At 40.7% G+C, this 16,270-nt stretch overlaps 1 protein-coding gene across 1 annotated transcript in view; it reads right to left on the reverse strand.

Moving 5' to 3' along the window:
- The window catches only part of NECAB1 (N-terminal EF-hand calcium binding protein 1), a 191,282-nt gene that overhangs the window by 19,932 nt on the left and 155,080 nt on the right, over positions 1-16,270 (reverse strand). The window contains exons 7-10 of the mRNA XM_049633604.1: positions 15,918-16,039; positions 13,071-13,147; positions 8,928-8,981; positions 63-175 (exon numbers count right to left, since the gene is read on the reverse strand). Coding sequence (XP_049489561.1) covers positions 63-175; positions 8,928-8,981; positions 13,071-13,147; positions 15,918-16,039 — 366 coding nt within the window. The remainder of the gene's footprint in view (positions 1-62; positions 176-8,927; positions 8,982-13,070; positions 13,148-15,917; positions 16,040-16,270) is intronic.

Below are 16,270 nucleotides of genomic sequence, written 5' to 3' on the forward strand. Positions count from 1 at the left end.
GGAGATTCTCAAATGCCTTTCTGCCGGCCCCACCTTCATCCTGCACGCGAGGGAGCACTTACCGCAAACAGCCGCTTTGGGAAGAAGCACTCTCTACATAGTGTTTCAGAGCAAGCTGGAATTCTTCCAGGTCCTCCTCTATCACAGACATCTGACGCTGCACAAGCATGATGTGCTGCGGAGGAAGAGGCAAGTGTCACTGCTCTGGAGCCTTGCTGAAGCTGACCCCCTGCAGCCCAGCCCAGCCCTCCTCACAAGGCAAACAATTCTCATCTGAAAATACGACCAACAGGAAGACGCTGACCGATCCAAGGCAACAACACTGTATAAAAGCCGTAATGCAGGCAGGACATTCTTCTTGCCTCTCGAAGCAGGTGCAAAGAGAATGTCTTCCCAATGACATACTTCCCTTTTAAAAGCAGTGATTCTCAATTTGAAGCGCTGGGGAGGTTTTAAAATTGCACTTCTATCAGAATCTCTGGACGTGAGATCCAAGCACTGGTATTTACAAAACCTCCCCAGGTGACTGTAACGTGCAGCCAGGGCTGGGATCACCGGCCTGTAGTCATTTTTAAAGAGTGGTCCTACCCCACACACCGGACGGCTCCACCTTCACCGTAAGTATTTTGTGATAATAGACATGTTTCGCACATCATTACAAACAACCAAATTTCAAGAAACGTGCGCTCAAAGTTGCATTTCCAAAGGTACATGAACCGTCACAGGGTTCTCAAACATTAACCACCTAAGATATGCCATAGGCCCTGCTCAAAATCTCATGGCATCAGATGGAGACTGTGTTTAACGGATCACACTGGGCTGGATGCCAATTGCTTCTTGTAACAAATCCTATCACCTTTATAGCACCTGTAGTTTTGAAGACTTTCCTACAGTTCTGCCTGTGAGCTTCTCATGGCATTTTGATCTCAGGATAAAGCCTTTCTTCCATCATCAAGGGTTGGGAATGAATCACAGAAGTGCAAAAAAAAAAAAAAAAAGGATTGGGAGTGAGTTACAAAAGTGCAAAACAGGGCTCCTGGGTGGCTCACTTGGTTGAGCATCCAACTCTTGATTTCGGCTCAGGTCATGATCCCAGGGTCGTGGGATCAAGCCTACTTAAGATTCTCTCTCTCTCCCCCTGCCCCCTCCCCTACGTGGGTGCTCTGAAATAAAAAAAAAAAAAATTTAAGTGCAAAACAACAGCAAGAATGTAAGGATGATTCAGAATATGAGGAAAATAACTTGCACTGTGTAGCAGCAGAGCCAGAATTAAGCACCCAGCTTGCTGTCTCCTGTCCGATGAGTTTCTTGCTTCATTGTTAATAGCTACCATTGTCGAAGACAGTAATACCAATAGATATTATGGTATCTATTAGGTATGATGGTATCTAATAGGTATGATGTTAGGCACTTTATGTATTCAATAATTGTTCCTACTTTGTTTTCCTGCAGGCAAATGCTGGGTGCTGGATTCTGGGCATACAGTGACGAATCAAGATAGAATCCTTGCCTTTATAAGGTTTAGTAAAGAAATCAACAAGGTTTGAAAACAACGTGTGTAGAATAACTTAAGGTATCGATACTAGCACATGAAACTGACGATATGTAAACTGACCAGAAGTCTATTAAATTTTTGACAGAACTGTACTGTCAAATAAATCTTGATTCTAGTCTCAAAAATCCTCTGAGTGAGCCTTAAAGTAATATTTGGGCACCCAAACGCACACGAGCGGGACACAAGCTATCAATACTGCGTAACTCCTACAGAGTACAGTACTCTCCAGTGAGCTGTTTTTGATGTGGTCACAGAGGCTGATGAAACGAGAAGAAACTCTCAAAAGAAGAACAATGGACAAGGGGGTTCCTCCCAGAATGGAGATCCAGTGTCCCATCACAGAACTTCCTTCCCTGACAAATACCTTCCCAGCATGAATTCACTGTTGCAACGAACCAGTGAACGCCGTATGCTTCCTACTCATGCCTTTCCTGAATTGCACTTTTTATGACATTTCTCCTGGCCCGGTTTTATCTCTGTGTTTGGGGGGAGTGGTGAGGGGAGATAGCTTACTTCTTGGTTCATAAGTATATCGGACCGCAAGGGTCTACATCTTGATCTTACAGAGAGGACAGATCATCATGCAGAGATCCTAGACTGTGAGCCAGAAGCAGTAATGGAGAAGACTCTGGGTGTGTTCTATATATGTGAAAAGAATGAATATTTAATGACCGGAAGGCTCACTGTGGCAAAGACTCCAAGCTATTCACCAAAATCCATTTCCTCTTCTTTCTAGGTACAGTTAGAGCACGTGTTGCATCATCCTTTGCAGTTAGGTGTAACCAACTGATAAGTTTTCACCAATACAATATGAGCAGGAGTGCTGTGTATTGCTTTTGGGACAAGATGTTCAGGAAGGAGGTGAGCCCCTCCCACATTCTCTTCCCCTTTTCTGTTGATAGAATGACCTGTCTTGGGAATGGCAGAGCCACACTTGAGAGGAGGAGCCCGTGTCCCTGAATCATTGTGTGAACTGATTATCGGGCAAGGAAAAAACTTTCATTATATTGGAATCACTCTCCATTTGGGTCTATTTGTTTTCATAGCCCAGTTACCTAATGAGTTCAGTAATTTTAACTAAGCTTTGTTTTATTTCCCTTTAAGGGTCAGAGATCAAGGATAGGTAGATACAAGCCTATAACTATCTCCTCAGATTGTGTAATGAACAATCAGCCCCCTGTACGACTCTCGCAGGACCTGTTTTTAATATCAGTAACTAAGAGTTTAAGTTAATCTCTCTGCCAAAATCATTGTGGACACGTTCTTTTGACACAAATCTGTAGGAACTTCTCGATCATGTATTTGTGATCAACAATGACTCAGACGATTCTCATGGATTTTCTAATGAGAGCTATAAATTTATATCTACCTATTCCACCATACTCCTTTTAGTCTGAAGGCAACTCTTATGTGATCTAATTTGTAACCATGAGCAGAACCATGAGCAATGCATGTCCTTTGAAATGTGACTTTTCGGCTGCTTCTATGAAAACATGGATTCTACTTCTCCTTCCCTTGGATCTGGGCCAGCCTTATAAACTTGCTTTGGCCAACAGAACATGGCAGAAATAAGAGGGTGCCAGTTTCATGGTTAGGCCTCCAGACCCCTTGTGAGTTTTCACACTTTCTCTCCGATACCTGAAATTGTCATGTAAACAAGCCCTGCGAGATCAGGGGTCAGAAAACTTTTTATGTGAAGGGACAGATAATAAATATTTTAGACTTTGTGGGCCCTAAGGTTCCTGTCACATTCCTCCATCTGTTTTAGTGTGAGAGCAGCCACAGACAACAAACAAATGGGTGTGGCTGTGTTCCAATAATACTTTATAGGTAAAAATAGGCAGCGCACTGTAGTTTTGTCAACCTGTGTGCTGGTGAATTAAAGACCACAGAGAACAGAGCTGGGTCAGTGGATTCATCCCAGCTGAGTCCCCGGACATATAAGGAAGTCCCACCAAGATCAGCAAAGCTGGCATGCAGTTGACTGCAGATGCCCTAAGGAGGCCAGCTGACACCAGAAGAACCATCCGCCTGATCCCACTTTAAATTGCCTGCCTCTAGAATTGTGGTTTAAAACACTTCATTTTGGGTGGTTTGTTACACAGCAGTAGCTAAGTGATTCACTCACTTACATAGATGGATGTGAATATGATTTGGAAAATAAATTTACTTTGCAACCCAAACAAGGCATACCTTTTCCCTCCTTTCCTCAGATGTTTACACAAAGAAAACAACTTACGAGGTCCAGATAATCTGTCTACGTGTTAGGACTACTGTGACAAGAGAAGCTTTCTGAATCTCCTTGGGTAATTTAAAATAGACCTTCTGAGCTCCAAAGAAAATCCTTACCTTTTCTAGGCTGGCCAGGTCAAGTTGTAGGATGTGGGAGCATGGGAGAGGTAGAGAAGGTGCCCTGATACCTTAATGATATTTCTGTATGTCACTTATGTCAAATATACAGTCTGAGATCCTCACTGAAATCTGGTGTGAACAGCCAGCCCAGAGCATTTTTGTTTCTCTGCTTTAGAAGGCGTAGTGTTGCCTTTATTATTTACTTTATAGGGATTTTGTTATGATGGAATTATGACGGAATATTTACAGAACGGTACTTGCTAGTCACGTTAGGTTAGTCGCATCTACCTTTGATTTCTTGGATTTTTTTTTTAAAAAAAGAGTTTATTTATTTATTTTGAGAGAGAGAGCACAGGAGGGGCAGAGAGAGAGGGTGTGAGAGAGAATCCCAAGCAGACTCTGCACTGTCAGCATGGAGCCCAGTGTGGGGCTTGAACTCACAAATCACGAGATCATGACCTGAGCTGAAACCAAGAGTCAGATGCGTTACCGACTGCCACCTAGGCGCCCTTTGGATTTTTTTATTTCAAGGAATTTCAGCTTTTTAAATCTCTGGAGACAGAAGTATTTTCAATGCAACTAATTTGGTTCATGTTTTCTAGCTCTATTACTACACAGTTGTGTTCCAAGCATGTTTTCAGAAATGTAACAGACCTTCTTGTGCGCTCTTGTTCAATCTCATAATAGCTATAGCAAAGCAACACTATGTTCTAATAGTCCCTGGCATATTAGTTGGCAATAAGCCCCAATCCATATGATATTGTATGACGGGATTCATTTACTTCACAAAATATTCACAGGCTTCATGAGGGGAGAAAGGCAGAAAAAGATACTAGATTTGTAAACTCCTATTGTATAAGCTATTCTGGTATAAACAACAATAATGTACTCAAGAAAAGTTAGAGCTTTTGAAAAGTGCCAGAACGTGATAAGACCTTGTTAAAAATTATATTGAATCCAAAAAGAACTTTTTGAATATAGAAAGTATCTAGGGAATTGACATCTTTTCCCAGTAATTGTTTGATAAGAAGTGCCATGCGAGGCATACAATGGCCTCAAGCAGAAAGGATTTGGGTGGATCAGTACTCCTGCCCAGATCTAGGATATGTGAGCTGGCTGGATTCCCTTCAAAAATCATAATGACCTTTCAATGATTCATACTCCCTGCTTGGCACTTGACAGCTAGAAGACAATAAGTTACCCCCAAATTTTCCATGAGTCATAAAGTCATAGTCTTGGAGTTTAGATCTGGGTTTATCTCTGATGTACATTTCCTTTTTCATTATGGCAAGAGTAAAATTATGAATTCCAAAACTTGCTATCTCTGTCACATGATGGTTGTAAACCACTTGGAACATTTTAATATTCCTACATAGCACCTTCGTGTTGTTCTTTTGGTGTGACGTTTGAACAATTCAATGTTGTAAGGGAGAAGTAAATATTTTTAAAAGCTCCTTACTCTTTTTGATTTCATTTTGAATACTATGTCATTCTGGAAGCATTCCCGGGCCTCCTAAGTTGTGTTCCATCATTGTGCAAATCTATACTTTCCTATAATAACCTTCATCACAGTGTATTGTAGACCCTTGTTTAATCACTGCAGCTCCTTCTGGTCTGTCCTGTAGCCTGGAATATTCACCATTTCATCTCCAGACTCTCCCCCAGGGCCTGGCATATAACTGGTGACCAAGTTCTTCATACAACAAACAAGCAAGAGGTTGCTTTTGTTTTTAGTCATTGACTATTCTTTTTTTTTTTTTAATTTTTTTAAATGTTTTATTTTTGAGAGAGAGAGAGAGAGAGAGAAAGAGAGAGACAGAGCATGAGTCAGGGAGGAGCAGAGAGAGAGGGAGACACAGAATCCAAAGCAGGCTCCAGGCTCCGAGTTGTCAGCACAGAGCCCGACGCAGGGCTCGAACTCACAGACCGCGAGATCATCACCTGAGCCGAAGCCGGATGCTCAACTGACTGAGCCACCCAGGCGCCCCTGTCATGGACTATTCTTAAAAGCTCTTTAATAAATTTTATTCACGCACTATTCACTCCAGGAAAGGATATGAAGGGTATGAGGTGGTCCTGAAAACTCTAGAGCCCTGCCTCATTGTTTTTCATCTACCTCCATCACCTTGTCCTCGTTCCTTTCCTCTTTAAGAGCGGAGAGTACACATTTAAAAAAGCTTGGCTTCACTTTTACTAGCTATGTGGCCTTGAACCAGTGGCTCCATCTTTTCATCCGAAATCACCAAATGAAATCGGAGCCGTGGTACTTTGGTATCATAGCTTTGGGGAGGATTAAATCGAATTATGTAAAAATCTTGCCCAGGATAGATACTCAATAGATGTTACTTCTCACTGAGGAAAAACAAAGGACCTTAAAAAAAAAAGAAAGAAATCACATCCTAGACTCATCATTATGTAATGGCTCATGTCCCAGAAAACTAGATGTGGCAGCTAGTTGGTTTCAGGACTCTTGCTGTGTGCTTAAATAAGCCTACCAGATACTACTGCTCTGCTCTCATGGCAGGAAATCTCAGGAAAAGGAGTCATCTGTCAGCTCCCAATCTCACTGGCAAAGAACAGCTCCACTTTAGTGCCCAGAAATGCACCAAACACTAGAGTCGGACTGTTGCAGTGTCAGGGCAGGTGCAGGTCTGGCGGAGAACTGCTGGGGTCCAGCTAGGGGCTTAAATCCTTCCACACCTTGACTCTCCACCTGCAAAATGGGGTTAATGATGGCGCCACCTCATAATGATGGACGAAGTGAATTACAGAAGTGCGTGTTTGGGATAACACTTGGCACATAGTAAAGGCTCACTAAAGATTAGCTTTAAAAAAATTAAGTATATCATGGGGCACCTGGATGGCTCAGTCGGGTAAGCGTCCGACTCCTGATTTCGGCTCAGGTTGTGATATCGTGGTTTGTGAGTTCGAGCCCTGCACTGGGTTCTGTCCTGACAGCATAGAGCCTGCCTGGGATTCTCTCTCTCTCAAAAGTAAATAAATACACTTAAAAAATAAAGTATATCATAAAAAGTTTATTCTCTGGTTTCTGATGGGCAATTTATTTTTCAAAGTTCTCATGTATTCACCAATGGAAAAGGCAAGCTACCTCCCTAGTCAATGACGTCTACTGGTTTGGGTCACCAAGACAAATCACTGAACATGGAAGAGCGTGGAATGATGAGTGCCAGCTGTGCACAGTGAAGATTTGTTACGGTCATTCTGAATATAGAAGGTTTCGTAGGAGTCGACAGTGATGCGTCACTGTCACTAAGTATCAACTACAACTTTTAAGGACAAATACCTTACTGGCAGCTCTGAAAAAAAAAAAAAAAAACTTGCTCAAATCATTACTGTATGTGTATTCCCAAAGAGCACAGCTACTTACTTTTACAGGTGGTTGAAAATAGTTAAGGAATATCCTTTCCTGCTTTTAAACAATATTGACTGCTGAGCCAACTTGCCCAGTCCTGTTTTGTTCTTGTAAGTACTTTTATGTACTATTGAATTAGTAATGCTGTGTGGGTTGACGAATCTCTCAAAATTGACGTTGGCCTCTCTTCTGTCAGGGACCCGAGAATGGAACAGTCTGTCACCTTTAATAAACAATCCTTAGACGATTTCTCTCCCACATAGCTAGCGCGAGAGAATAGTGTCACATCAGGAAATTATATAAGAGTAGACAATGGTCTCTCTCAACATTAGAAATGTTATGTTCGGTTTTCTGGACTAGAGTGTAGTGTTCTCTACATGCAAATCTAATTGACGATAGAGATACAAAGATTGCAAGGTCACAATCCTGTCCCTAAGGGACTTCTAGCAATAGCATTCCCAGTATGCGCGCTTGGCGGCCTTCTCTTTCTCAGCTTCCCACCAAAATGTACCCCTTTAGAATTCTGGGTGCCTGAGGAATTAACACAGACCACACCCCTGTCTTTGGAGGAATAGAAGCACTGAACATGTAGCAGACTATGGGTTATCTTTGGGGAAAGTGTCCATATCTATAGGATTCTAATCATAATAGTCGTTATTAAGCTTTTCTGAGAACCCTCCAAAGCTCCCCCTTTGAAGACTCCCTTTGTGCTGTGAGTTTGGACAGATGGGTAGGAGCCGATGGACAGGTGAACCTCACCTTTTATCACATAGGCAGTGCCTGTGGAATAAGTGCCTGGTACAGAGATGAAGGGTATTTCCTATCTTTTTCACACGTAAATGCAATTGATCCTCTAAGACCTGTATAGTATACAATATAGTTATTAAGAAAAAAGTGATTTTCTGTGGGTTGCCCAGATTTTAAAATTTAAATTTTCACTAAATGAAAATGTAATGATCCACTTTTTCCAAACAGAACGTGCTATAAATATGTGCCTCAAAATAAAGTAAAATAACAAATCATATATATGTGTTGCTTTTTAATTACGTAATCACAAATTTCTTTTTGTTGGGTCTCAGTGCCTGTTAACATCACTTTATCCATTTTCTTTCGATTTCCATAAATTGCCACCCCTGCTGATGGACATCTTTTCCCTATGGATGTAAATGTTCCTTTTTTCTCTAAGTGTCAACTTTGTTTTTGAAAAATGATTTCTGAGCACTTGCAATGTGCCTGGCCCTGGGTAACATAATACTAAATAGCATCAAGTTTCAGCTCAGGCGTGGCACTCAGGCTTACAGGGGTTATAAAATGTTTATGACATAATTTGGATGTTGCCCTTCTCTGCCGGTCATATTCATTCAATTATTCAATAACTCATTGACTGATATGTGCATAAAATTCTCATTTTACACACATAACATGCTACATACTTACATAAAACCCCTGCAAAGTAGGCATTGTTAGGTTTTCACAAATCACAATTTAGAAACTACTACAGAGCCGTGCAAAATAAAACATGCCTATGTATTCCTTTTTCAAAATTTCACTGAGATAGTAGCCAATTTTGAAGAATTTTTTTTCCTTCAAATATTTGCCAAGTACATATTTCTAACACTTTGACCTAGAAAGAAAAAAAGTACTTACAGATTTAGTATTCCCTTCAATAACTTCTTCTTCCCGTGGTTCAAGTTTGAGATCCTTTAAAGAAAGAAATGGGGAAGGCAGGGACCAGAAATTAGAGGAAACATCATATACTTGAATGGTAACTCTTTTGTGGCTGATATTGTGCCAAAAGCAGCTCATTATCTGAAAGGATGGAATCATTCTGATTTTAAAAATGAAGCTTTTCCAATAAAGACTCTTTTACCGATTTATCAATGGTAAAGAGCCATTTCAGTGTGTTCAATTTGTTATTACTTTAAGTTTACTGATGATATTAAAAGAGAACAAAAGAGAAAGGAGATTCATGAAAACTGGGAAAGGGTAGAACAGTAAAAAAAAAAAAATGAGTAGGCTGATTTCTTTTGCTGTTAGTACTGATCACCACTTTTCCTGGGAGATCATGATGGACATTAGCGTAACGGCCACAATACATTTACACTCTAGTGATAATTTTACTTTACTAAAACATGAACTCAAAAGCAAATGAAAACACTATTGATATTTTCTAAAAATGAAGGGCTACTAAAAAGATCCTAGAATTTTCTACCGTGATCAGTGGATGATGCTAATGTCTCCAGTGAAACCAAGCATGTAATCTCGGAGGACTTCATTCTAAGAATATATCACCTTGCATTGGTGGTGAGGATTATGCACAATAATTCCTTCAGATAGATAAAGAAATCCCTTGAAATCGGTATAAATCCAGACGGTCTGAAATAACATAAGCCTGTTAAAAACAGGGCTATGTTGCTTTAGCTATGCTATTCTCTTGCAGTAAAACCTTAAACAAGTTACTTGACTTATCTAGGGTTCACTTTTAGTGTTTCCTCTGCCTTAAATTCTCTATTCCTAGGGCACCATCTAGCTGGCTCCTTTTCCTTTCTCATACTCAAATGTCACTGCCTTAGAGCCACCTTCCCGGATCACCCACTTAAGTATCCAACCCCTCATCTCCACCATATTGCCTTAGTTTGTCCTCAGAGTACTTTTCCCTCTCTGAAATTATCTTGTTTCATTTATTTGTTTACTGATTTTGATCTGTGTTGGATGAAGGACCTTACCTGTTTGGATCACTGCTGCATTTCCACTGCCAGAATAATACCTGGCATAAAGTAGATGCTTAACAACCATTCGTTGAATAAATGAATGGCCTATTGAACGCCCCATTTAAATCATACCTTTTCTGTGAAGGCGAAGTGATGCAATGCATATGGATGTGAAGTGAATCTTAAAGACAGAAACTGGAACAATGGTCTCCTTGCCCACTTTTTCCCTAACACCAACTCAGGTACACTTTTCACGTCTACTTTCTTTGATCTAAGATAACAACAGCTTAAATGAAGTCGTATGAACGCAACATCCTTAGTTGTACCCCTTCAAAGAGGATGCCCTGTGATCTGGTGATACACTTAGGGTTTCATGAAGATCAAACAGGTTTTGTTGCTGTTATTTAACATAAAGATGTTTCTGCAGAGTGGGAGCAAAATAGCAAACATAATCTCAATATATCCCCATAAATCCTCATAGAGGCTGAAATGGAAAGATAGAACGCCTGAAGGGATTTTTAGAGATTTCAAGTATTATTTTTCCCCCTCACGTGAATGGTATTGGGCCTGGTTTCCAGTGCAGGAAGGATCTATCACACTAAGTGGAGAGAAAAGAGAACACCTGTTCCACTGCAGGTACACTTCCTCTTAACGGGGAGATCAAACCTAGTGCCCAAAACTGCAGGAGACGAGAGAGTCAGCTGTGAAATGACATGCACTTAGCTACTGTTTGGCAATCGGGTAGTTGTTCCTCTAAAAGCCTAATTCGCAGTACAGAATAAGTTGTAGAAGCAAACGGAACTTGCACTGCCTCTCCATTCATTAAGACAGATCCTGCTGAGCCCCACACCGCTGGAACCCAATGCTGAAGACCATCACATCATACTTTCAGCAAATCTCTCAGACATTGTCCTCAAAATGAAACCCTTTCATGGAAAGGGAGGAAGAAAAAGTCTAGGGAAGAAAGAGATGTGATAATACTTTGATTTAAAGTTGGAAAAAAGGCATGACCTAAGTTTGAGCTATTCCTTTAAAAATAGCTATATAAAGTTAAGACACCAAATAAAGACAGGTTTGCCAAGCACCTCAAAGCCATTTGAAAAGGAGGTATTTGTGTTCTTTAAATGAATCTAAATTTATGTAACAATAGACTCTTTATGTTTTAACAAGGTCTGTTTTCCAAATAGAGGTCATGGATTTCCAGCCCTTCCATGATTGGAAAACTAATTTTCATAGCCGTCATTTTTCTCGTGAATATTTTTAGTCTCGGCTCACATATCAATTAATAAAATTAGGAAGGAGGAATGCTGAACTGCTGCCAACTGTAAGTTTAGGTTTTTTGCCCAGCAAATGGCCAACGTAAACGTGACAAACGGTGACATGGTGCCAGAGGGGCTGGCATTCTCCAAAGTCACTTCTCCTGGACTTGATTACTTGTACAGAACCTCATTTTCAGAGGTCTTACTCAACCTCAGGACTTGGAAGTTTCATCTTTGTGGAGACAGTTCTTAAGATCTTAAACCATTGGCCTGACTTGTTACCTACTAACATCTACCTGGACATTTCTGCCTAAGTGTCCTATTGGGTCTTGAAATTAACACATCTAATAAGCCGGTTCACCTCACCTCACCTCACCTCATGATCTCTCACTTGTCTCTCCATTTCTGTTAGTGGTACAATTGAGCGAGACACTCAGGCTCAAATCCTCAGACTCCTCTTTGAGATACTCCTGTCCTTTACCCATCATACCCACTCAGGGGTCCTGTTAATTTCACTTTAAGTCTTTCACTCTGCCATTTTCTTTTCAGTCATACAATACAGGTCCGTCTCTTTCCATACCTAATCCCAGCAGGCTCAGATCTAGAACCTGCTCTTTAATATCACTGCTTGAGATGGCTTCGGTGGCTCTTTGAATGTTCCTGTTTAAATCTGTTTAAATCCAGTTTGTATGCTTGCTGTCCAATTTTCTATCTAAAAGATCTCTTTGGTCATATCACTTACCTGTTGAAAAATAATAAATGCTTCCTGTTGTCTCCAAGGCCAAGCCCAAATCCCTTTCTCTATTATTTAATGCCATCCATAATATGGCCCCATCCATCCGCACAATCTTATTTGTTATCATTTCCCCAAATGAAAGACTAACTAAGCTGGTCTATTTAAGCTTTACTCATGCTATCACCCTTACCTGAATATCCTCTCTAGCTGCTCTCTTTTTACTAAAATTTTACTGCTCCATAGCACAGGTTTGTTTGTTCACTAGTTTGTTATCAGACAAGCATTTATTCCAATTTCAGTGACAATACTTTTTACTTTCAGGGAATTCTCTCTTCTCCCTTCAATATAGTGCTCTGGAACTGTTAATCAAGATGTTCTCCCCCTCATCAGTTAAGAAGCTACTTTCTAGAGGTTGAGAGTGTAATTTCATCTTTTAGTATATCATGCAACCATTTCCCTGAGTCACTTTGAAACATTCCTGAGACATCAGCCAGGTCATCCCTAAGAGCTGCCACATGCATTGTTCAAGCACCCTGCTACCTTCGGCAGTGATAACTCAAGAGTCAGGCAATGCAGTCAGGCAATGCATTTATTTAACTTGCAACTCCACATATTGCACATATAACTAGGGGTAGGCATGGGTGGCCTAAGAATTAATGTGAGCTTCTCTGTTTGCTTTAACAGAAAGGCTCAGGGGTGCCTGGGTGGCTCAGTCGGTTAAGTGTCCGACTTTGGCTCAGGCCATGATCTTACAGTTTGTGAGTTTGAGCCCCGCGTCGGGCTCTGTGCTGACAGCTCGGAGCCTGGAGCCTGGAGCCTGGAGCCTGGAGCCTGCTTCGGATTCTGTGTCTCCCTCTCTCTCTCTCTGACCCTCCCCCACTCGCGTGCGCTCTCTCTCTCTCTCTCAAGAATAAATAAACATTAAAAAAAAGAAAGGCCCAGATAACTACCAAGTAGTCATTTGTAGCATCACAGTGTTCCTGGCTATTATTCTATCCATGGGGCAGCCATGGATATATTAATACAATGAGGAAAACGGGTCACTGAAAAGTGAGAGGGAGAAGAAAGAAAAGGAAGCACCCACCTTCTTTTCCAGTCGATCAATTAATTTCTGGAGTCTATTGATCTGGGTCATCCACTGGTTGTCTTCTTCTAATAAGCCTTGAGGGGAAAATCATGAGGGCAATTAAACAGAGCAGGAATGCTTTGGCATCTCAGAATTTTCCTTTTACCCGGAAGGAAGCACACAGTGTCACTGACTAGTCAGCACCCTTTTAAGAAATATATTCACGTGAGTGCTTTCTAAGTTATTGATTTCCATAGATCCATGCATCCCAGTGGGTTCACTCTTACAAGTCTGTGGTTTTTATGTTGCCGCCTGTACTGGTCTTTGATAGTCAAAGAACAGATCCTGCTGAGACACTTTTACCACCCCACGAGATGGCTGAGTTTTCTTCTGAAAAAAGGAAAGCTTTAATCAATAATTCTAAACTTACTTCCAAAACAGTGGAAGAAGCCAGGGAAATAATAGGCTTGACCACAGTAAAATAGCTGGTGTCTCCTTTCCTAGGGACTGACCCGAGTAAACATGGACAATATGGTCATGGCATAGCAGTTAAGAGAGCAGACTCTGGAACCTGAAGATCATGGTCAAATTACTTGGCTCCTCTGGCCTCAGCTTCCTTATTTTCAAAATGGCAATAATACCACCACTGGCCACATTGTCATTGTGAGGAATAAATTAGAATATATATGTATATATACAAACATACGCATATGCATATATATGTAGTATACGTATGTCTGTGTGAACATATACACAAACACACATCTATAGTCCAGCACCGGGGCAAGCATTATGTAAGTTCTGCTGTTATTATTACTGTAATTACATTTTCTAAAATAAGTAGCTTTTATTATTGTTTTTCAAGCTCTACACCCAATGTGGGGCTTGAACTCATGACCTGGAGATTATTCAAAGGTGCAGAGGGAAGAGTTGTGGTCTGAGCCCCTGCACAAACATCCAGGCATCCTTCCGTATCCTTATGGCAGCTTGTGCAAAATTATTTCATAGGCATTTGCTGAAATAATAGTATTGAATACTTCTTGATGGGAGAATGTAATTGAATTCAAACCATAAAGCCTCGTTTTAGCTTTGAATGTTAGAAAGATAAGACCAAAATTATAAAGAGGTAGTACTTTAGAATTCACTTCTCTTTCTGCGTTCTTGGGCAAAACTCTCAAAAGTTTATCGCATAAATTATGATGCGAAACTAAGTAGTAGCACAGTCACACAGAAGCAGCTACAAAAAATCAGAATAAGGGTGCTTTATAATAGAAAACACTGTAACTGTATAAACAAAATCTATGTTTATTTTTAATTTAGGAATTAATTAACACATTTCCATTCCGGATTGTTCCTAAAAGAATTTAAGGTGGCTGTCACGTCAAAATTTCTTAGAAGGATATTTTGGGTTTCGCTGTGTTTTCAAAATGGTTAAAGCATAAAGGACAATCTATATTTTGACTCCGGAGCCTAGACCTGTCATTTCCTAGTCAACACACGGTAGACTATATCATTGTTCCTAAGTTTTCACTATCTTCCTGTTATAGAATTCTACACATACAACCTCTGCCCCTCAACTTTGCAGGACCTCCTACCACAATGGATGGAGTACATGTCCCTTCCCACTATTACTGGGTTTGGCATGTGATTCATTTGGTCAATGGAGAGCTAGCAGGTAAGATGCACACAGTGGTTTTAACTGAGCTGTGTGACTTATGCTTCTGACACCCAGCAGAAGAGTTTGCTTCAAGTAGTCACTGATCCCAGGAGGCTATGTGAGAAGCAGAGCTGAGCCCAACCTAGAGGCTGGAGAGCACACATCACCCAAATCACAATCAACTACATACCCATGAACAAAAAAGACAAATATTTGCAATTGTAAACACTGAGATTTTGAGGTTGTTTCCAAGTAAAAATGGTCTAATGAATCATATGACCTTGTACAAATTGCTGTACTTCTGGGGAAATAAATATACTGACATCTATCTCATGAGGTACTAGATAATGATCAAGAAAGCACTTTGAAATCTTCCAAGTACAGTATGTGTAAATATAGGCTAGAGTTAGTACTTTGATTTTCTGAAATATTAGATAAAGGTTAATTGTGTTAAAATGGTATGTTCAAGTGGTTTATATATATACATACATATACATAGATACATACATAGCTTCTAGAAATTACTGTGATATTTTGTAACATGAATTTGTATATTTCAAATGAATTTCAAAGTAATTATTACAAATGACATTATTAAAATATAATGACCTAAAAATTATTAATAAGGTTTTAGTCCAGGTTTGGGTCTGGGTGGCTCAGTCGGTTGAGTGCTCGACTTCGGCTCAGGGCACGATCTCGCAGTTCGTAAGTTCGAGCCCCACACAGGACTCGCTGCTGTCAGTGCAAAGCCTGCTTTAGATTCTCTGTCCCCCTCTCTCTGCCCCCGCCCCCCTTGCACGCTCCCTCTCTCTCAAAAAGAAATAAATATTAAAACATTTTTTAAAAGCTAAGGTTTCAGCCCAATAAAGATTATATTACCCACTTCCTGAAACAGACTTTGCATATGTGTAGGCAGGCTTTAGGGGATCCGGAGCAAATTAGGGTAAAGGGCGCTTCCTTCTTCTACAGGTCTCAAGGTCCCATCACCCTCTGTGCACTGCGAGGTGCGGTTGTGGGATTCTCATGGAAACAATGGTGTGGATCATCACCTCGTTCTTAATACCACAGGCTCTTTGCCACTGTGGTTCAGACAAACTTTTCTGAAAGCATTTCATTACTATTGCCGTTTTACTTGCTTAAAAAAAATAAATCAGTGTGAAAATCAAAACAGTCAGTTTGGAAGAAGAAAAATGGCAAAGCTACATTACCTGGACCACAGGCACTGAACTGGGGGCTTTTGGGGGAGAAGCTGTTGTGCCTCTGGACTCGGCGACTTGATCGCTTTCCAGGCCACTGGATCAACAGGACTTCTGGCTTGGTCGGCCCTTGCCTTGAACAACAGAGACAACATTTAACCTCAGCGTCAGGCTCTGGCCCCGAGAAACAGATCTTCAGCCATCAGTCACAAAGATTTTCTGGTGTAGCGACATGAGAAGTTACGAGAATTACTGCTTGCCAACACGCTCTAGAGACCCAGATGATTTGGTTTTATACACGTGAACCTACAGGAGAGACTCGGAGCTGGCTTTATGCTTTAAAAGTCTGAGTAAAAATCATATCG

The sequence above is a fragment of the Panthera uncia genome, chromosome F2 (genome assembly GCF_023721935.1).
Source record: "Panthera uncia isolate 11264 chromosome F2, Puncia_PCG_1.0, whole genome shotgun sequence".
NCBI lineage: Eukaryota > Metazoa > Chordata > Mammalia > Carnivora > Felidae > Panthera > Panthera uncia.